We start from the raw sequence: 23,623 nt of genomic DNA, 5'->3' as shown, positions 1-23,623 counted from the left end.
TAAGCAGATTCCTTTGTGTAACTGGGGAGATTTATAGCAAGAAAGGGTAGAGTAAGTATCATATATACAGACAATGGTATGAACTTTGTGGGGACGAATAATCCATTGAACAAACTTGATTGGGGAAAAATAAGGAGTTTTCAACAATTTAGAAGAATTAATGGAAGTTTAATCTTCCAACCTCGTACTTTGCAACTATGAAGCAACAATGAATTCATGACAACTAACTTATATAGAAGATGAGAAGACAGAGTTAAAGCCATTGACACCTGCATAAAAGGAATAACCTCACAATGATGTAAAGGATCTGGATACTATTGACAGCAACAGTTTAAACATCGCATGTGGTATCTGCAATAATTCCAGAAAGATTTATGCTTGAGATTCAGAAATTAGTACCTAGCCATGCTACTCCATAAAACCACTCCTGTAAGGGATCAGATTGGAACTGTTCACTCATTGAAGTGAATCAGTTCTTTTGTTATGTTTCGCTGCTCACTAACAATGACCCTGATGAATAGGGTTGGAATGGGAGAGAAGAAGCCCTGGAGCTAATGATGAAGACTCCGAAGTAACCAGATCTGCAGCTAGAGAAGGAGCACTAGAGCAATGATAGCTCAAAGTCCGAAGAAGCAGATCTTTGCACTGTCGATTGGAGAAAAACAGCAATCCATTTGCAAAAAGGGATGGTCGGTTTTGCTGAAATGCGTCGGTTTATTTAATGTTTCGTTCTTTCAATACTAGATGGAACCCAAGCAAACCAAAAGCACATGTATAACATATGTAGCATATACACTCATTTAAAAAAAAAAAAAGATACATTTCCAGTAAATAATAAAGCAAAGAATGTTTGTGTTTATATAAGAGGAAGCAAATTTTTTGGCATGCTTTCCAGCAAGAACTCTCCATGAGCTTTTAAAGAACTACCATTCCGTTTTTGCTGGAGCGCTGATCATTCGCACAGTAAAGTGAATTGATTCTTTAAATCAGTTTCGTAGCAGATTGTTCACCTCTGATCCATAGAGAAGAGTGAAGAGGAAACACATTACAAGTGGATGATGTGCTGCTGTTTGGAACTCCGGATAAGGACATCAACTGGCTATTGTGATTTGTTGTCCAGGTTGTTTGTTTCTATTTGCGGGTACAGATAGTCATGTAAGAGTAGAAAGAGTAAAAATGCTGGATGGTGAAAAAGTAAGACCTATTCAAAACCTGAATTCTTCAGAAATGGCTTGCCCCTCAGAGCTGTCTCAGCATTTTCAAGCTCAAGTGTCATCAAATCCAGATCAATGCAGATCCTAGAAGACCCACTACAAACAGATATGAGTCATCAGACTGATGCATCAAGGATAGTTGAGCCTCTTACTGAGTCCCCTATGTTAGGCAGACCTATAACTAATAGAGTAGGAAGACAAATAAAAGTTCCTTATTGACTGAATCTGTAATGTGAATAGAGACTATTGTAATTTTAGAAAATTGCAAGGTGGGAGGATGTTCAGGAACACGAACTCAATGAATACAATGTAATTTAACATGTTTATTATAATGTAGGTTTTTTTGTAGCAACAGCTCTTTTTTTTTTTTTTTTTTTTTTTTTTTTTTTTTTTTTTTGACATATATGTTTGATGTTTGGTTGATAATGCTCAGTAAATGCTAAATAAAATTAACGTTGTTAATTAAAAATGTTTTCGCTGTGAATTTGTTTCCATTCGTCTGCAGTTATTAAAATAAACTCAGAATCTAAATGATTTTTAAATGCTAATTACTGCCTTTTGATGCTTGTATGAAATGCTTTTGTTTTCTCTTATAACTCAGTATATTCTACATTTTGAGCAGTAGTGAAATATTCTGACTAACTGAAATGTAATCCATTACCACTCAGACATCTGCTGCTACCTTTCCAAAACAAAGGAATTTTATAATAAGATTGAGTATTCATTTTTTAAATTTTGAAACATAGTTCACATTCATTATAATGATAATGACTGGTGTTTATAAGAGCGATTTCATTACAGCAACTAGTACAAAAAGTCCCCCAAACTGATGGCAGTGCATTACACCCATTCCCATTAGAATGTCCTTTTTCTTTAGGATGTAAGGTATTGTTATAGTGAATGTTGATAGTAATTATCTTTTTAATTATGAAAATTAATCCTTTTTGATTTATTTATTTATTATTCTTTTTAATGTAGACATGTCCTCATTTGCTGAGAGTATTTTTAAATGATGGAAGACATCATTCTCTTAGTGAATATGCAAGAGGAAATGTTCCTTCGAATGAGCTACAGATATACACATGGTAAGTTGAGTTTATGTCATCCTTCTTAATAGTTTAACCCTTCCCCCTTTTATTTTTAGTGATTCATCAAACTTAAGTTGCTAATCAAGATAACTAGTATGATTAACAGCCTACAAGAGATGTGGTATTTTTCCCTTTATAATTTATCAGATTCTCCTAGGTATGAATGTGACAATATTCTGTATTTCATTAAAATTCGAAGGGAAAAATTTCATAAAGTACTGCACGTTTTAATTCTCAAATTTATATGGTTCACATGTAATTTGTACAGTTATTATGGTTTTAATTTATATGGTTAATGAAAAATATGCATTATTTAAACAGGGTTGCCACGCTACCGGGAAAACCGGAAAAAGTCAGGGAATTCGGAAATTGACCAAAAAATTCACGGAAAAGTTGGGGAATTTAAGTGTTTTAGTCAAAATCTGGAAAAGTCAGGGAATTTCATACAACGATCCCGCCAAAAAAGGTGAGTTTTGCACCGACGTCGGAAGAGATCACTTTTTTGGCGAATTGTGTATCACGTGAGTGTCATTCGGGCAGCTGGCATAGAGCCAATTTTCGCAGCTCCAATCTGATTGTCTTTTTAGAAAGGCAAAGCAAGTTTCCCGCAACTTTTGGTTTCCAGTAAACTCGAGAATCGCATGTGCAGTGCATGAACTTAAGAAAGTACCTGTTCTCGTAAAAAACAAAATGGGTTTAATCCTAGTATACGGTACCATGAAGGTTAGAATCAAAAAATATGTATTGTAAAGAAGAAAACCTCTCTGCAACAGACGTTTCTCCGTTCCATCATAGCGGGAAACCGCTGTGCATGCGCGATATATCTGTCGCCAAAGCACGAAACCGGTGTCAAAGTTCACGTTATCAAGAGTTCATAAAATGAATATCGTTCAAAATTTCTTTAAACTCTAAAGGAAAAGAAAATATTTTTTTGGCACAAGTAAATTAATTCATGGATTAGTTATTTTGAGGGGAAGGAAAAAAATCTACGAAAATCCGTTTTTAAAATTATTGCGAAAAATCCAAGAAAAAACGTTTTTTGATAAAACGTTTCTTCTTGGATTTTTCGCAATAATTTAAAAACGGATTTTCGTAGTTTTCTTTTCTGTCTAAGAACGTTTCTTCTTAACACGTGTTTCTCAATTTCCTGTACACCTCGCGGAGCGGGAAATTCTGGCCGCCAGGTTCCGTTGCCAAATCCCTTGGCAAATTTTCCCTCCGCTTTTTACATAGACGTTTTTTGGTTAGAATAATCTCCATGTATGGTACAGCGGGATTTGGCGACATGATGATGAGCAGTAAATGGGTCATTTTGTTCTTGGCTACAATTTTCAAAATCATCCGAAGGCCGTATCGTATACTAGGATTTTACCGCAAAATCTTTTTTTTTTTTTTTTTTTTTAATAAATACCTTGTCATTTTGCAGTAAAATAAAAAAAAATAGTAATCAATCATAAAGAATAACCATGTAATATAATTATATTCGCTAAAATATCGTTGATTATTCTAATTAAATTTTTAAGTAATTATCTTTATTTTTTATGTTATTCATATCATTTAATGTTGCTTCTTCCCTCTAAATTTATTTATCATTAGTAAATAATATTTCCAAATTTCAGGAAATTTTCTCTGGCATAATCCTGAAATTCTAGCAGTATGATGACATCACGAAATTTAATGCACATATTTTTTCCTTATGTATGCTGCGAAATAAATATAAAATACCTCAATTTAGTAAACAAATATCATTAAATAGATTTCTTTCTTTCATTTAGCTGCAGAATGTCTGCAAAAAAAGCCTTATTTTATTCCAGATTGGGCAGATTCTAATCTCAATCTTCAGTGGAGAAAACAACTCCTATTATAATAATATTTGTGTTTTCAAGTGTTAAGGGGCCTTTTAAGAATACACCTCACACAAATTAAATTTACCTAAAATCTAACCTAACTTTTAGCATTGCGTTGTGATTTATGAGAACTGGATTAGCCTCGTGTTGAACTAGGGATGATCATGAGTAATAATTAAATAAAACGGTAATAATTAAATACAGTTGTTATCCAATGTATATATCTTAAATTTTATTAGGTTTTTTAAGCGGAAAAGTAAACAAAATTATCAAACAAAGTGTACCAAGAATAATTAAGAATAAATGTCCTCTGGGATTTATTGAATAATTAAGTGAATTTGCTACACAGTACAAGTAATGCCATAATTAATTTACCTCTTAGCACAGCCAACGTACATTACGCGGATAAACTGGAATTTTCTTGAAACATACCTGGAAAACCTGGAAAAGTCAGGGAATTTCATTCTCCTGTTTGAGTGGCAACCCTGTTTAAATTCAGCCTTGTGCTCAGGAGATCAATAATAGGACATTTAAAATGATTCAGTAATTTTGTAAATTTAATTCATTTCTCAGAAAGAAACTTCCAAAGGAAATATCTTAAAGCAGTATCAGTTATCACTTGTGACAGTTCTTTATAGTAATACTTTGATGTAAAATAAATCTCACTGTAGAATATCAAATGGCTTGAAAATCGTTGATGCATGCAAGCAAATTTATTATTAAAAAATATAAGCTACAGAATACAAAACAGTTATTTTTATAATAACTGAAAAAGATTATCATGCTGTTATTGAATTTTGGTACAGGAAACTTTGATGCTTAAATGTGCTTGAAGCTTAATTAAGGTAACATATATATATTTATATTTTAAAAACAAATTCATACTACTCAGAGAAACATGTTTGCATTTTATTGCACTATCATTATTTTTATTACATCATAAACATGTGCTTATTTTTTTCTTTCATGATAAAGCATTAATTGCATCTTTTTTAAAGAGTAATCAAAGGCAAATTGGAAGTGAATGTATTTAACGCCTTGTAACTCCTTATTTTTGCCTTTCTGTGAAAGCATATTTTTCATATCATGGAACTTAAAATTATTTTATGTAATTTTCTTGGATTTTTAAAGCCTGTAATTGTTACTGCCCTTTTGGTTATGAAAACAATGCAAGCTTCTTATAAAATTTCCTAACTGAAATTGAGACCTACAAAAAACTTCATAGTTTTTAAACATCGTGATTCAAAATATTGTGGAAGAAAATAAAACACTAGCAAAACTTTACAGTTTCAGAGCATTGTGATTTCTGAAAACCATTGTAAAAACATAAAACAGCTATAAATCATTGCATGGAGGAGATATCGTGAAAATATATTTTTGTCATCCAGCAGGTTCAAAACTCTCACTTGCAGTTTTATTGTAAGCAAGCACCAACACAAGTAACAAAAAAAAAAAAAAAAAAAAACATTTTTAAGTACGTAAATATAACTTTAGAATTCGGATAAATTTGTTAATTGATTTATAGTTAACTTTATGCAAATTAATATTATTAGTGTTTTTCATGAAAAACTGTAAATATTAAAGTAATTTAAATTATTTTGCTTAAATAGTCTCTTGAATGGCTGTTAATAAATTACCTGTTATTTGTGCGCATAGATATATTATTAATTTTAAAACTGCCTATTTTAATGGTTTATACCAAAAGACACTTCTGAGGATAAATAGTAATTTTATCAGCTCAAAAATGCTGAGCGATAATCATTAATTAGGTTTTTCTATAAAGCCTAAATGATTAAAGGAGGCTGAATTAGTTTGTTAACTTATAATTCCAAAACTGTGCATTTGATTGGCTAATTATGAAACACTGTTTCATGGGTATATAGGTATATATTTTGTCTCTGCAGAATAGCTAGACTATTGCTCAGAAAGTGTGGTTTTGTGGAGGATTTTTCTCAGTGAAACAAACCCATTTGAACAGTTAAAGTAGAGGTAATGCCTAATATCTTTTATTTCCGAAGTCTTTGTTTGTAATTTTGGATTTTTCAAGAACATTTTTATTTACTCATACGTAATTCAGAAAACAACAGTCAAATTTTAAATCAGATTAAAATATTGTTGTAGTTAATTTTTTATTAGTGCCCTCTATAAAAGCAAATAGTGGTGCAATAAACTCCTTTAGACTTCAGTAGAAAGTTTCAATAAACTTAAGGTAAAAGAATTTCAAAAATAAAAATTTCATATATTTTGCTGTAACGTAGATTTTGAATAAATGGCAGATTTTTTTTTTTTTTTTTTTTTTGATAGAATTCCTCTTCTCCACATATGCTGATTGTCATGTTGTTCTTGGAATTCATTTTCACTCTATAGTTTCTAACGTAGGAACAATATCACACCTATTAATATTTAATTTCTAAATTTTTCCTTTTACTTCTTGGCAGAATGTCGAAGCTAACTTCGCCTTTGATGTTTTATGTAGACACTCATTCCCTGGTTTTTATTTGCATCATCTACCAAACTCAAGAACTCCAGTGGAATCCTGATAGGCATAAGGCAAAACCTAAAATCATCTTTTTCTATCGTTTGTGATCCACAACATACTATCGAAGCTGAATTGGCCAAACTTGATGTCTGGAAAGTCAACAGTGCCTTTAAGGCAATAAAAAGTTGGATTTTAGTGGCATTTCCTTCTCTAGAAAATGCTTTCTCATTGGAGATTTTAATGCACACAGTAAAAGGTAATACAGACAGTATGATGATAGTAATGCTGTAGGCATAGTCATGGAAAATCTTTTCTTTAAAACTCTGAGAAATTAGAGTTTATTTATGTTACATCAGATCCTGCCTCTTGCTTACGCTATAATGTTACTCAAACTAATCCTGATTTAGTCATATATGAAGACATGAAGACATTGTTGCAAACACTTTTAGGAATTTTTTGTATGCCATTTCGTGGCTCAGGCCATAAAATGATCATTACAAATACATCCATATGCAGAAGGAACAAACCCAAAATTTTAAGTAGTGGGAATTTTTAGAGGAAGTGGAACGTTAAGAAGGTAAATTGGGAGAATTATGGAAATGATGTGGAACAGAAGCTTTGCAATTTTGATTCCAGTGGAGATGAAAGTGTTGATGCTGCCACCTCTCATTTTGGAAATCAGCAAAAAACTGGATCCCAAACGGCAAAGATATCTAAGCCCTTTTGGATCTGTGAGCTGGAAAATACACTGGTGTGTGAAACTTAAGCAACAGGTGTTCTTTTTCACTCCAGGAGAAATCATCTGAGAAACATGAAATTCAGAATTAAGAGAGAGCATTTTGTATTTAAGCGATGACGAAAGCATAATTGTTCTAAAAATGAATACAATGCATACAGTATGGAATCAAACAAAAACAGGCTTTATTGAACACATAGTATCGTTACACATGATTGTCTGTACAAGAGCAAGAACAACAAGCTGGTGTTCCTTAGTATGGGATATGCCCTCCCCTTACTGCAATAGTTGCTTCGAACGGTCTCTCCATACTCAGCACCAGATTTTCCAACAGATCTTGAGGTAAGAGTGCCCATTCCTCAATCAGCATCTGTTTCAGTTGTTGGGTGTTCCCCGGAGGATGTAATCGTGTCACAAGCGTGTCCCCAAAGCATCCCACACATGTTCTATGGTGTTTAAATCAAGAGAGCATGCTGGCCAATCCATTCGAGTGATATCTTCACTTTTCAGTAGCTTCTGAACTGCAAGAGTCTAGTGTGGCCGTGCATTGTCATCCATAAAAACGAAGTCTGCTCCGATGGCACCTCGGAACAGACACACATGGAGAAGGATCACCTCCTGACGATATCGATCTCCGGTTACAGAAGTTCTGTCAAAAACGTGGAGCTCCGTCCGCCCGTTCAGCATAATGCCTCTCCAGACAAGATTTTCAGGACACTGTAACGGTCTCTTTGCGTAATGTTACTGAGATTAAACCATGTCCTGACCTCTCTCCAAATCAATTTGTTTTGAGAATCGCTTGTGGCACTAAAACAATTCTCATCCGTAAGGAGGATATGACTCTATTCCTGAGATGCCCAGTTTTTGCGCTCCTTGCATCACTGTAAACGGTGATGCCAATGGCCAACTTTCAAAGAGATGCAGTGTTCAGAACGACAGGTGCATAGGCCACCTTTGTGAAGGTGTTTGGACACAGTAAACCACGACAATTGTCGCCCGTTGCTGTTTACAGTTGTTGAGCTGCGATGCTTGCTGACTGGTTTCGCACTTTTTACGTCTGCAGGACTATATATCAATTATTTTCTGCAGTTGTTTTCCTGGGACAGCCACCACCAACCTTTCTAACAGCTACCTATGGTATGGAAGGCTTTCTAAACGCGCGAAAAGCCGCTTTGTTGATTCCGAACTCTTCAACTATACTGGTCGCACATCGCCCCTACCTCAGATTTTCAATCATTCTTCCACGTGTGAAGTCATCCAGATCATTTCTTCTAGCCATATTTCACTGAAGAACTCCTTGTACTTGCAGTGAATGTCTTTAATTGCATCTCCATCCTTCCTTTTATGGTAAGCTCGAGTTTAGCGCGCCGACCGTATCCGTTTTGCGTACGCTCACATAGCCTGTGACCTTTCTTGCTTGGCATTTGCATACGCATGACCTTTCTATTGAATTGTGTGTTCATTGTACTGAAAGCAAGAACCCCTTTTCTACAATTTCATGGCTATCTGATAAAAATTTACATTGTTGCTTAAGTTTTGCACACCAATGTATTAAAAAACAATCTATAAAGGGCTCATTGTCTGGCAGAGGAAACCAAAGATGCTTCCCATATTCAAGATTGAAGAAAAAGCATCGCACTGTTAAAAAGAGAAATTAATGTGGTAAAGCAAAACTGTTTTAATAATTTTATCAACAGTATTGATTATAGAAGAGATGGAAAGAGAGTTAATTCTTTTTTAAACAAATTAAAAATTTCTGCCCCTAAAGCAGTAACAATCCATGATGATCTTGAATAAGAGTGTCTCTAATGACAAAGATATTACTAATTCTTTTGTAAAGTTTTATACTGGCTCTCAGAGATTGGAAACTGATTTGAAAAGAACCAGTGCCATACCAGACAAAATGTAAAGTCTCTCCTACAAAAAAAAAAAAAAAAAAAAATTCAAGACATTTGGTCTTCTACTCCAGGCTAAAACCCAGGACCTGATAACATACATGCTGACTTTTTGAAAAATATGGAACCTACTGCTCGTTTGAATCTTCTTGTGTACTGAACAGGAGCTGACACAACAGTATTCCTTCTACATGGCTGAAAGCTACTGTTATTCCTGTATTAAAGAAGAATAAAGCTAGAAATCAAATAAACAACTACAGACCTATTTCCTCAACCTGCATCTTGGCTAAGGTCATGGAGTGCAATTTTTGAAGCATAATTATTTATTATCTCCTACACAAGCTGGTTTTAGAACTTATAGCTGTACAACTCAGCAAGTTATCTACTTTAGCCAAGCTGTAAAGGACTCCCTTTAGGTAAACATAAATCCACCTTTGCAGTTTTTGTAGACTTTAAATCCGCTTATGACAGTCAATTGCTTAACCCATTAACCGCCAAAACTACAAGGAATGTTTCTTTTCTAATGAAAATAATAACAAATATTAAATTAAGCAGTTATAACATAAATTTACATTGAAAATTTAAAAAATGCTCTTACCTGTGGAAAAAGCGAGTGTTGCGTTCGCGCAACATCAGCGGAATAAGACTATGGATGTTTAGTGAGTAGGATTGTACTCATGTGATGTTTCTTTTGAGTGGAGCGCAGGATTACTTTTTAGCTGTATAACGTTTTATAAATCTACAAATCACTTTACTTGTGATGAATTTAATATTAAAATATACATTGTATTTCTTTTACAAATACAGATTATTTCAATTGAAAGATTCAAGCATGAAAAGCTTGATTACAATCATGATGTGAAGCTACATTACATAGTTTGCATCTGTAAACAGTCTGGCTGTGGTACTCTTTACAATAAAGTCTTTTGTTATCAACCGACTTTACGATAAAATGTCTACCATCTCCATGCAATGGTTTATGAATGCTGAATTTACTAGGTCTTCCTGTTGCTGGCTTATTTCTGGCTAATTCTACACTCTCAATAGGAGTTTGCAAAAGGAATAATACATTCTCGTGTCTGAAATCTAAATAAGACTTTATATTTCCAGTAGTAAAAAGTGGTGATATTTAGTAAGTTTAGATACAGTCTCACCTCGTATAATTTATCAGTATTGTCAAATGCAAATTCTGCTTCATATTCCTGTACTACAAATGTGATATTGATTCTCGTACAAGAGGAACAGAAATGTCCTTATCGAAAGACCAATACATTTTTCTTGAGGTAAAGAATGATATCCTGTAAGCAATAATATTCCAATAAATCTTCTCATATAGGCTTCAGATGCAATAAGTTGTGGGCCTATTTTTCCCCCCTCCTTCTGAGCGTATATATTTGTCTGTTCAACGAGAAAGTAAATGTCTAAACCAAAAAGAAAATCAAAATGTGCATTAGTTTTACCTTGTATGTCTTTTATAATTTCTCTTCAATTTGTCTTTTATAATTTATCTTCTATCTCTTTCTTCATGTTCTTCCTGAGACATAACCAACCTTTCTAGGAATCATACTCGCAAAATTTAGTTAGTTTTACTGTCTACAGATATCAGTACGGGTTCCATGAATTTCTTTTCATAATGAAGGGGTAATTTTGTTTACCTTGTTCTTTTCATGCATATTTTGGCACATTTTTTAGGGTGTTTGTAAAGTAAAATGGCTCAGAAGCAAAAGTTAGATACCGTATATACCCGCATATAAGTCGAGATATTTTGGAAAAAAAAAAAAAAAAGACTTCAAAATGGGGGGTCAACTTATACGCGGGGCCATAAAAAATTAAAAGAATCGGAAGTTCAAAAATTTCTTTATATAATGCAGTTGTTTTCTTCCCGCACTCAAATTGGACAACTTATCAAATAAGTCACTTACTTGAACTAATTTCATGACTTAAATTATGTGATGAACTAATCACAGAGTTTCATATTTTAACTAGAGTAAGTTTCGATTAAACCAAAGAATTTTTGGCCCCCGAACAACCAGTCAATATCGAGCAGTAAGTCACTTACTTGAACTAATTTCATGACTTAAATTATGTGACGAACTAATCACAGAGTTTCATATTTTAACTAGAGTAAGTTTCGATTAAACCAAAGAATTTTCGGCCCCCGAACAACCAGTCAATATCGAGCAATAAAAAAGTTTCGCCAACACGCCAAGAAAAGAGAAATGCAGATAGCTTTTACGTACATATAAGTCTTTATAATAGTTATTGTTCATTCATGAAATACTTTTGTTAACAGGCGTACACGTCAAAATTTAAAAAAATAGCCCATGCAATAACTGAACAGTTTTGAATATTTCTTTTTTAACTTTTAAAAAGGAAAAATGCAGATAGATTTTTACGTATGCGAATCTTTTCTGGAACAAATTCTAGAAGGTTACTATATACGATCAACTTAAAATTCTAGAAGGCAAATTAAAAAGCCCGATATTACATTAATTGCTCAGTGGGTTAAAGATGCTTGGAACGAAATACTCTCTGAAATGATTATAAAATCATTTAAAAAATGCTGTATTAGCAATGAACTAGAAGGCACGGAAGATGATGCTGTTTTTGAAAGTGGGAATGACGACGAAGGCTCTAGTAGTGATTGTAACAATACAGAGTTCGAGACTGAAAATATGTATGATGACGAGCCAATGACGACAGAAGAGTTCTATGAAATATTTGGCGAATCTGACCATGAATCGGACATTGAAGGATTTTGATTTTGTTTATTTACCAAGGTATTTTTTATCGTATATTTACTTTTTTTTCTCAGATGATTCTGAATAAATGTAGTACTTAAAAAAATTTTCCGAAGTTTCTCGATCGATTTCGGAAGTGGGGGGGGTCGACTTATACGTGGGTTTCTTATTTTCTACGAATTTTTTATGTCGAAGTGGGGGGGTTGACTTATACGCGGGTATATACGGTAATTATAATGGTGATTATGATTGTGATACAGAAAGCTTATCAAGTTTTGAGTCTGATGAAGACTTTGTTCACAGTATATCAAGTACAGAAGATGATTCAAGTGACTCGAGGAAGATTTTTCGAGTGTTCGACAGTAGTGTAAAATTCATTAATGGCTCAGAAGCAAAAGTTAGATAATTATGATGGTGATTATGATTATGAAACAGAAAGCTTATCAAGTTTAGAGTCTGATGAAGACTTTGTTCACAGTATATCAAGTTCAGAAGATGATTCAAGCGACATGGAAGATTTTTCGAGTGTTCGACAGTGGTGTAAAATTGATTCAAGTTCTCACGCTCCTAGCCAATTTTTTTTTTACTGGTTAGCTTAGTTTACGATTTAGTTTTAAAGTATATCACACAAAAAGATTGTTAGGTAATTACTGTATTTAAATGCTTCATAAAGTTTTACATTAGTTGTATTTATTTAGTCCTTTCAATTTAATATTTGTCTTATATTTATAATTAACTGTTATTATTTATATAATTGATTATAATCATTTATAATTTACTATTTAATAATTATCATTTATTAATTATTTTAAAGTACGTAAAATTTGTTATTTATGCACTACAAATACTTTAAGAAATTTTTTAAACACGTGAGGTGAGCTATCTACAGCATCGCCAGAGAAGCTCGCCTCACGTAAGAGCGTTTTTGGAAGAATGGCAGGCAAAAACAGCTGCCACTCTTAATACTGCAGGAATTAAGTAAACGAAAACTGCTCATTTCCCTAACAATCAAAGGGTTAATTATATATATATATTGTTAAGTCACTTGTTTACTATCATTTCAGCTCAGGAAACATTAAAGTTATGCTAGATAAGCTAAATGTGTTTAAAAAGAATTTGCTCTGGAATTATAAAACAGTCTTCCTGTTTGTTACCAAACTTGCATATAAAAAGCCTACATTTCAAGAAATATAAGTTTTCAAGAAAAGAAACGCATTCCAAACATGAAAGCTTACATAATTCGTTGGCCTTACAAGGCCAACTTATACTCAAAGCCTGCCAGTATGAAAATATTCTTTTGTGTTTTCGGTGGCCTCCATGATATTCTACTGACCACAAGATGGCGCTACAATTCTGCTACACTTTGCGATGTTTACAAAGAGCGAAAATTTACCAAAAAGGAATTCCATCGTGTTGTATGCAAAGTTTAAAAACACGTAACCCGTAGTAGTCAGAAATTGTTGATTTCTTTTTAATAAAAATATTTTTAATTAGAAGGAAAGCATGTAATTTTAAGCTAACCCCCTTTTTTTCATATATAAACACCAGCTATTTGATCTCGATTTTAATTCCTGCTTGCATCTAGATATGTGCTATTCTGAATTGTATGCATTACATCTATGTATTCTCTTTTAAAAGTAATTTAGAGCATATACCTTATTTTTGAATTATTTATATAATAAGAAGTTATCTGATAGCTTCAGAACATATGCTACTTCAGTGGAAAATTTTCAGAATATTTCTATCACTTGTCCTGGGCCAAAATATAATTTTAGTAACCCCTATTACATATGCAGTTAACATATTAATACACCATGATCTAAAATTTGTTCTATTTCCAGAACATTATTTCTAAAGTCCTATGAGTATGTGTTTGTGTGTATACATATGTATATATAATATAATTTCATAACATGTGAGCTCACGAACTATTTACATCCTTTTTTATGTGTATATGTTAGAATCATTTCATATTTGAAGTTCAGAATACTTATTTTCAATCATCATTTTAGAATGTGTAAATGAAACATGTACACTGCTCAAAAAAAAAGGGGGGGGCAGTTCTATATCTCCTGTTCTACTGGGCTGATTGACAAAATTCAAATTGCGTTCTTCATGTCTCAAAAGCGCGACTTAGGATATATATTAGATTTATATATAGCACTATTCTAACATAGGTATTTTGACACAAAATCGGACTTTTTCTGAAATAACATACCAATTTTTTACATATTTCGATTCTACAACTCAAATTAAGCCTAAATATGAAATTTTGTAAAATTTGGAGCGAAATTTACAGAGAAATTCACAAATTTATGTTGGCACTTTTTTTTCAGTTTGCGCCAAGAGTTCACTTGGCAAACTTCTTAATATATGGCAACGTAGTTTCCTTTCCCGTGAGAGGAAAAAAAGTCACCATCGTTCCTTTTTTCCAAATAATATTCTTTATATTATATTTTTAATTATAACTTATTATTTTAAGTGATTTTTTCTTTTTCGAATTTCATTTTAATTGCTTAAGTTGCTTTTTTTTTTTTTTTGCGAATAACTGTTTTAAAAATTTCTATTTACCTATTCGAACTGCGTAAATAAAGGTGCAGTGTTTATTATTTTTCAAATAGTTTTCTTTATATATATATTTTTTGTCATAATTATTATTTTAGGTAATTTTTAAGTTTTTAGACTTTTATTTTAATTGTGTGTGTTGCATTGTCTCTTCAGATAATTGTTTTAAAATTTTCTATTTATTCCTTCGAATTGAGCATTTTAAATATATTTATTAATATAAATTTTCCAGAATTTGATTTTATTTATTTGAATTGCGTTTCTTTCGGAAGAATACTTTGTAACCCAGACTACGATGCGTTTGAAAACTGCATATATTAAAAGAGAAGATACAGTAAAGCACAGTTAACACGCCTTTTAATTTTCTGTTCAGAAAAGATATATACAGGGGTTGGACAAAAATATGAAAATACCTTTTAAAAAACATGTTTCTTTGCTTAATATGGTGTAGGAAACCCGTTGGCATCCAAAACAGCTTGCAGTGTTCTCGGAATGGATAAATACAGTTCCTGTATGTTTGCCAAGGGAATATTATACCATTCTTCCTGCAAAATGGTGGCAAGTTCAGATAACGATGTTGGCGGTGGATAATGAGAACGCACTTTCCGTTCCAATGTAGACCACAAAAATTCGATGATATTCAGGTCTGGTGACTGTGGTGGCCAGGGGAGATGGGACAACTCATCCTCATGCTCAGAAAACCAGTCCTGGACAATGTGAGCTGTGTGCCATCACCATCGGGGAACAAAATTTGTACCATGGGATGAAGTTGATCGGCCAAAATGTTCACATAAGTCTTGGCAGTCATGTGCCCTGACACAGTTATCATGGGGCTAGCAGAGAACCACGATATGGCTGCCCAAACCATAACAGAACCCCCGCCATGTTTCACTCTTGGCAACAAGCAGTGTGTATTATAGGCTTGAGATGGCGTTCTCCAGACGTAAACTCGGCCAGAAGTGGGAAACAATGTGAAAGAAGACTCGTCAGGCCATATTACTCGCTTCCACTGCTCTATAGTCCAGGCTTTATGACTTAAACACCACCTTTTCCTGTTATGGGCATTAGCATCACTGATGAGTGGCTTCTTAGTTACAGCACAGCCAGCAATTCCCTGTTTATGAAGCTCCCTTCTAATTGCTTTGGTACTCACAGGGTTCGGTAACACAACATTCATTTCAGCAGTAACTTTTGCAGCTGTGGTCTTCTTATTTTTCGTCACAATTGCCCTTAATGATCGTCTGTCGCGATCACTCAGGACACACTTTCGTCCGCGCTGTGATTTAGCAGATGATGTTTTTCCGCTTTTCAAATATGCGGAATAAATCTTCGATACAGTACCTCTTGAAACACTAAACACCTCGGCTACCTTGCTTACAGAAGCACCTACCATACGTGCTCCAACAATTTGCCCACGTTCGAAGTCTGTTAACTCTTGACATAATGCAATGACAACCTCACATAACAGTACTCCGACAACAACTGAACTGTTTAGCACATTTACGAAGTTGTATAGGTGGCGTCAGTAGTCAAAAACGCCAGCGCCACCTACATATTTCATTAAAATCAATCTTTCTTTTCAAACATGCATTTCACAAGGTGTTTCCATATTTTTGTCCACCCACTGTATATACGAGTCAATTACCCTTAGAAAGTCCTCCAAAAAGGCATCCTTTCCATTAGGCAGATAGCCCTGGTGTGTTAATTGAATCCAGAATGTTGGATTCAATTAACAACGTTTATATAATTATTCTTACTTGTCCACAGAATCTGCTGACTTATCCAGCCATTAATTAGCTGCAGATCATTTCTACATAACCATTGAACTTCCATTAATTCAGTCTGTAGAGGGTTGTATGTTTATATCATAATTTGACTTTTATAAAAATGATTATTCTAAATCTCATATTTCTATAAAAATATACTGTGCTTTAAAATTATGGATGATAGTATCAGCTGCTCTTTCAGCCACTTCAAAAGCAACAGTTTGTTTAGAAATAAATTATGCAGTTAATGTCATAAAATTCAAATAAACATCAAACGAAAATTCTCAGTTTTAGACAATTCGATTTAAGCGAAGTAGAATAGCAGACGATAAAACACCGAAGGTAAAATTTTACTCTTATAAAAATTTACTCTTATTTAAAAAAATAATTTTAAAAAAAAGATAGAGAGAAATTTAAAAAAAAAATAGTTAAAAATTTGAATAATATCATCTATAATTTTTAAAAAATAGCTTTTCATATAGTATTAATAAATATTTATTACGCATCATTGAGGGAACAAATGTCATATAATTAATTCTCCGTAAAATTTTACTTGAAATTTAAGGTTAAAAATAGCTGGGGCAATTCACTGTAACAAAAATCCATAGACCATATTTGGCGTTATTATCGCTCAAAAAAAAAGATGCCAAATTTCAAAACGCGAAAATATGTAAATTCGTGTATATCTTAGAAAATTTTGAATAAAAATGTCTAATTTTTTTGCAGATATGCTTAAAAATACACCTACTTTAAGATGATGGTAAAAATTTTATAGGTTATAATTCAAAATTTTCTTTTGAAAAATTTATAAAAATTATTTAAAAATAGAAATTTAAAAAATAAAACATAAAAAAATGGGTAAATTTTATTTGGAATGAACCTAAATTTCGAAATGTGACTGAAAAAATCAAAAAATTTAATAAAAAAAGGGATATTAATAAATATTTGCCAAATTCAATTAACATTGAGGAGCTAAAATTTTTAAACAGGGTTGCCACGCTACCTGGAAAACCGGGAGAACCGGGAAAAGTCAGGGAATTCGAAAATTGACCATGATATTCAGGGAAAAGTCAGGGAATTTAAGTATTTTTGTCAAAATCTGGAAACGTCAGGGAAGTTCATACAACGATCCCGCCAAAAAAAGCGATTTTTGCGCCGACGTCGGAAGAGATAACTTTTTGGCGAATTATGTATCACGTGAGTGTCATTCGGGTAGCTGGCATAGAGCCAATTTTCGCAGCTCCAATCTGATTGTCTTTTTAGAAAGGCAAAGCAAGTTTCCCGCAACTTTTGGTTTCCAGTATTCTCGAGAATCGCATGTGCAGTGCATGAATTAAAGAAAGTACCTGTTCTCGTATAAAACAAAATGGGTTTAATCCTAGTATACGGTACCATGGAGGTTAGAATCAAAGAATATGTATTGTAAAGAAGGAAAACCTCTCTGCAACAGACGTGGCTGTGGCTCTGTTCCATCATAGAGGGAAACAGCTGTGCATGTCTGATATATCTGTCGCCAAAGCTCGAAACCGGTGTCGAAGCTCGAAGGTCACGTTATCAAGAGTTTATAAAATGAATATCGTTTAAAATTTCTTTAACCACTTGCACTAAAAAGACGTGCCACGCACGTCGAGATGCTTTTGTCTCAAACCGCGAGCGACGTGAACACCACGTCGATAAGCATTTATCGCAAAAATGAAAATAACGTGGTGCACACGTCGCCTAACAACGAGATTGTTTATTTCTCGAGTTACAGCTCTGGATTGCACTCGCAGATGCGGAGCGGCGTAAATGAGACACTTTACCGCTTGTTATATTGTAGCGCATGGCACCGCAACCGTGAAGTTTAGTCTTAGCGCAAGTGGTTAAACTCTAAAGGAAAAGAAAATATTTTTTGGTTCAAGTAAATTAATTCATGGATTAGTTATTTTCAGGGGGAAAAAAAAAAAACTACGAAAATCCGTTTTTAAAATTATTGCGAAAAATCCAAGAAGAAACGCCCTTTGATAAAACGTTTCTTCTTGGATTTTTCGCAATAATTTAAAAACGGATTTTCGTAGTTTTCTTTTTGTCAAAGAGCGTTTCTTCTTAACACGTGTTTCTCAATTTCCTGTACACATCGCGGAGAGGGAAATCAGGTTCCGTCGCCAAATCCCTTGGCAAATTTTCCCTCCGCATTCTAGCGGCGTAATAGCATTTTACTTGTATGGAACCTTTTCTTCTTTACATAGACGTTCTTTGGTTAGAATAATAGTAAGATTTGGCGACATCATGATGCGCAGTAAACGGGTCATTTTGGTCTTGGCGACAATTTTCAAAATCGTGCCCAAAGCCTTACCGTATACTAGAATTTTACCGCAAAATCTTTTTAAACCTCTTCTTTTTAATAAATACCTTGCCATTTTGCATTAAAATAAAAAAATAGTAATCAGTCATCTAGGCTAGCCATGTAATATAACTATATTCGCTAAAATATCGTTGATTATTATAATTCAATTTTTAAGTAATTATTTTTATGTTATTCATATAATTTAATGTTGCTTCTTCCCTCTAAATTTATTTATTATTAGTAAATAATATTTCCAAATTTCAGGAAATTTTCTCTGGCATAATCCTGGAATTAATTATAGCAGTATGATGACATACCATCACGAAATTTAATGCACATATTTTTTCCTTATGTATGCTGCGAAATTAATATAAAATACCTCAATTTATTAAATTAGATGTCTTTCTTTCGTTTAGCTGCAGAATGTCTGCAAAAAAAGCCTTATTTTATTCCAGATTGGGAAGATTCTAATCTCAGTCTTCAGTGGAGAAAACAAAAACTATTATAATTATATTTGTGTTTTCAAGTGTTAAGGTGCCTTTTAAGAACATACCTCACGCAAATTAAATTTACCTAAAATCTAACCTAACTATTTAGCATTGCGTTGTGATTTATAAGGACCGGATTAGCCTCGTGTTGAATTGGTAATGATCATGAGTATTAAATAAAACATACATTTGTTATCCAATGTATATATCTTAAATTTTATTAAGTTTCTTAAGTGGAAAACTAAACAAAATTATCAAAGTATACCAAGAATAATTAAGAATAAATGTCCTCTGGGATTTATTGAATAATTAAGTGAATTTGCTACACAATACAAGTAATACCATAATTAATTTACCTCTTAGCACAGCCAACGTACATTATGCAGATAGACTGGAATTTTCTTGAAACGCACCTGGAAAACCTGAAAAAGTCAGGGAATTTCATTCTCCTGTTCAAGTGGCAACCCTGTTTAAAGCTAATATTTTAAAAACTACTTGTACGATTTTTACAAAACTTGGTATTCTGGCATAATTTGAGTCGTAGAATCGAAATATGTAAAAAAAGTGGTATGTTATTTCAGAAAAAGTACAATTTTGTGTCAAAATACCTATGTTAGACTAGTGCTATATATAAATCTAATATATATCCTAAGTCGCGCTTTCGAGACATGAAACATGCAGTTTCAATTTTGTCAATCAGCCCAGTAGAACAAGAGATATAGCACTGTCCCCCCCCCCTTTTTTTTTTTTTTTTTTTTTTTTTTTTTTTTTTTTGAGCAGTGTACATTTATTTATTACTTAATTTTACTCTTTTAATAAATTTTTCAGAAAAAGAATACATATATTCTGAACTGATTAAAACTGATTTATCAGTATACAATACAAAGTCCATAATCCGGACGTCCATTATCCGGAATGATCCTATAATCCTGACCTCAAAGGCCACAAACTTTTTTTTTTTTTTTTGTATGCTTTATGCATGCATGTAAAAAATGTGTGCGAATATTGAAAGAAATGTTTAATAAAGTACACAAATACATATTAAGCTTTTTTTTTTTTTTTTTTTTTTTTTTTTGTAAAATTTGATACCTTTAGATCATAATTGCTCTTTATTTTTAATTATATAATTTCTGTATGCCATCTTACCAGATTTAAATTGATGATCTATAATCCGTAATCGCTGAAGTCCCGACGAGTCCGGATTATGGACTTTGTATTGTATATATAAATATAAAATTGTAAATTTAATTTTTGCTACTTTTACAAAGTATAAACTCTATAAGCTAGTAGGTCCTCTCATAAAATCTTGTATTTTTTTACTAATAGCAAATCGCTATTTATTTTATTTTGTACATCGGCAATTCCACTCCATAATCTATAGTTTTTATTACACCTTAATGTGTTTCTTCAAGCGGACACGTCGGGAAATTGGAACAGAGAATTGAGACTAAAGCTTTTGGCAAAGTTTTTCAATTAATTTATAAAAAGAGTTTCGTATACAGTTTCAATTGTCTGTTTCGGTGAAACGCGATGTGGAGTTAACTTGATTCGAAATTCATTAAAAATAATTTCCCCTGAAGAGCGATAATGAGATTCGAATTAGGCTAATCTACCATTTACCGCTTCTCTGTATTTATATTTTTGCTTAAATCATTTGTTCGTACTTTATTCTAATGTTTTAAATATGCCTTACTTTGATTAGCATATTGCTTACTAATTCAGAAGTCAAACAACAAAAATCAGCGTTATATTTACAAAATTTTCACAGGACTAGTTTTGATGGTTTTACCGAACCACCATCTTCAGCTGCAAAACCGCAAATGAACAAGATAGGAAATAATGATTAGATAAGATAAGAAAGCCTGGACAAGAATAAGCAAGTGGCGCCATCTGTTGGTGAAACCAGAACTAAAACATAATTTCTTTAAAGGCCGAAGGCAAATTTGGATTGGAATTAGGATCGTTAACTAGAACAGAAAGATTTTTATGAATGTGAAATGCCTCTAGAAAATCCAGTTCTCCAATGGAAGATGTTTTTTGAATAATTTTGGCAGCAGAAAAACTGAAAGTGTGGTTTTCGGACCAACAATGTTGAGCAACAGAAGACTTCTGCGTTTCCTTTTTTCTAACATATGCCTCATGTTCCTTGATGCGAAATTTTAAGGCTCTCTTAGTTTGGCCAATGTAAATTAAACCACACGGGCAAGGAATCCTATAAATACCCCAGGTATTCATATCCGGAATGGGGTCCTTGAGTATGGAACTCGGAATTTTATTGATGGGAGAATAAACAACCCGAAAGTTAAATTTCTGCAAAATATGTGCAACTTTATAGCTAATTGATGGAAAGAAGGGAATGACAACAGAATTTTTATAATCTCCTAAAACAAGAGTATGCCTTTTAGTGTGTTGAGATGAGAATTTTTTAACTGCTTGATTAATAATGTTGGGTGAAAAGCCCCTGTCAATAGCTATTGCTTTTAAATAATTTAGTTCTTCATCAAGGGCTAGTTTGGAGGAGAAAACTTGAAGAGCACAGAAAACATAGGAATAAAATGAAGCTAACTTTTGTTTAGTCGGATGACATGATTTAAAGTGTGGTGGAAGGCAAACCGATGAAGGTTTACGGTAAACCGTTGTACCGAAGTTGAATGTGTTACGTGTGACCAGAATGTCGAGAAACGGAAGAGAATTGCAAGTCTCAAGTTCAAAAGTGAACTGAATAGCAGGATCAATAGAATTAATTGTTGAAAGAACTTTATTTAAATCATCTTTATTACCTTCAAACAGAGTAAAAGTATCGTCTATGTAGCGGAACCATGCCTGGAAGTTTAAAGTTTCAAACAATTTTGATTCATAATAATGCATGTAGATATCAGCCAGGATGGGACTGAGGGGGCTTCCCATGGCTAATCCCTCAGTTTGCTTGTAATATTTATTTTTGAAAACAAAATGTGTTTGTTTCAAACAGAGTTGAGTGAGAGAAATTAGCTCATCAATTTCAATGCAAGAGAAATGGAATTCGCGAAGTCTGGTTTCTAGACATCTTAATGCACCCTCCACTGGGACATTGGTGAATAATGATTTTATATCAAAAGAAACCATGAGTAAATTACTAGGAGAAATGTTTTTAACTTTTTTTACAAACTCTATTTAATTTTTTATGGTGTAAATGTTATTGCCTAATAGAGTTGAAAATCTAGAAACTAAATATTTAGCGAATGGATACGAGGCAGTACCTAAATTTGATACAATAGGGCGGAAAGGAATACCACTTTTATGAATTTTGGGAAGAGCATATAATCTGGCACAATTCGCAATTCATAAAAGTGGTATTCCTTTCCGCCCTATTGTATCAAATTTAGGTATTCCTTACAAGGGAAAAATTGCACTTAATGCAACAGAAAGAAGCACTAATGATTGTCAGATTTGAAGGTTGAAATCTGTGCTCATCTGCTATGCATGCACACATTCCTGGGTTGGCACTGTGTTTTGGAGTTTGTCAATTCTTTGGGAATAGTTATTTTAACGAATGATTAATTTTTAGTTACATATAAGAAAGTTTTATTAATTTAGAAGAAATGAGAGGAAGTTTGCCAAAAATTGCCTCACTTTATGTGAAAAATGTTTTATTTCAGCAGTATTCTATACTATTAAAAATATTTAATGCTAAATTGAAGCCTAAAATAAACACTCAGGAGATTGGAAAGATTATAGTTTAGATGTGAATTGATATGTCATTTAATAGCACCTTGACTTCAAAAACCTTGAAATTTTCAAATGTTGTTTTTCCAAACCTTTGCTTACACTTCTTTATGAAATCATTAATATCTAAAAATTTTACCGAAGTTAATGAATAAAATTTTTATTTTTCAAGTAATGCAGTATTTTTTTTTTTTTTTTTTTTTAAATCTTTTGTTTCTTGTGCAAAATTCTGAGCAGTGTAACTTATGTACAGTTTCTTTCTGTTGAATCTCTCCCCTTCAATCTGGGAAATGCTTGAGTGTCATGAACATAGTTCAGTTAAGTACATGGATAGTCCTCAAAAGCTGGCACTAAGAAGATAATCAAATATAAAAATGAATAAGATTTCCAAATGTAGAAGAATAATATAAAAATTGTAATGTTTAATTAATTATTTTTTATTTGATAATTTGGAGAAATTGTCATTCTGTATGCGAGTACCTTTAGAATAAGTTTAATTTATTTTATTGGATATGTCACATTTAAAGTTTTAAGTAACTCCATGTTTTAATAATTTGGTTTTCCTAGACTATTTTTAACTGAGTTTTGTGAGTGACAACATCTGTAACTTTTACTTTTTGATTTATGTTTGAAAGTGAAAGATTGGAATTCCTTTTGCTGTAAAAAAAGGATAATTTTTCTTGATTAAATACACTAAATGTGCCTTATATCCAAGTCATTGCTTTGCATTTAATGCTGGATCACTCTAGGAGAGATATTGGGAGACGAGACAC

The 23,623-nt window shown here is 32.8% G+C and overlaps 1 protein-coding gene across 1 annotated transcript in view; it reads left to right on the top strand.

Annotated features, from left to right (window-relative positions):
• Window positions 1-23,623, top strand: part of LOC118187958 (histone deacetylase complex subunit SAP18-like) — a 61,982-nt gene that overhangs the window by 31,175 nt on the left and 7,184 nt on the right. The window contains exon 2 of the mRNA XM_085807536.1: window positions 2,193-2,299. Within this exon, the coding sequence (XP_085663662.1) occupies window positions 2,193-2,299 (107 nt within the window). The remainder of the gene's footprint in view (window positions 1-2,192; window positions 2,300-23,623) is intronic.

This window comes from Stegodyphus dumicola, chromosome X1 (genome assembly GCF_044657685.1).
Source record: "Stegodyphus dumicola isolate Sdum_Otavi_A_Nest chromosome X1, ASM4465768v1".
Taxonomy (NCBI): domain Eukaryota; kingdom Metazoa; phylum Arthropoda; class Arachnida; order Araneae; family Eresidae; genus Stegodyphus; species Stegodyphus dumicola.
The sequence above is the reverse complement of the archived record's forward strand: the minus strand, read 5'-3'. Positions and strand labels throughout refer to the sequence as shown.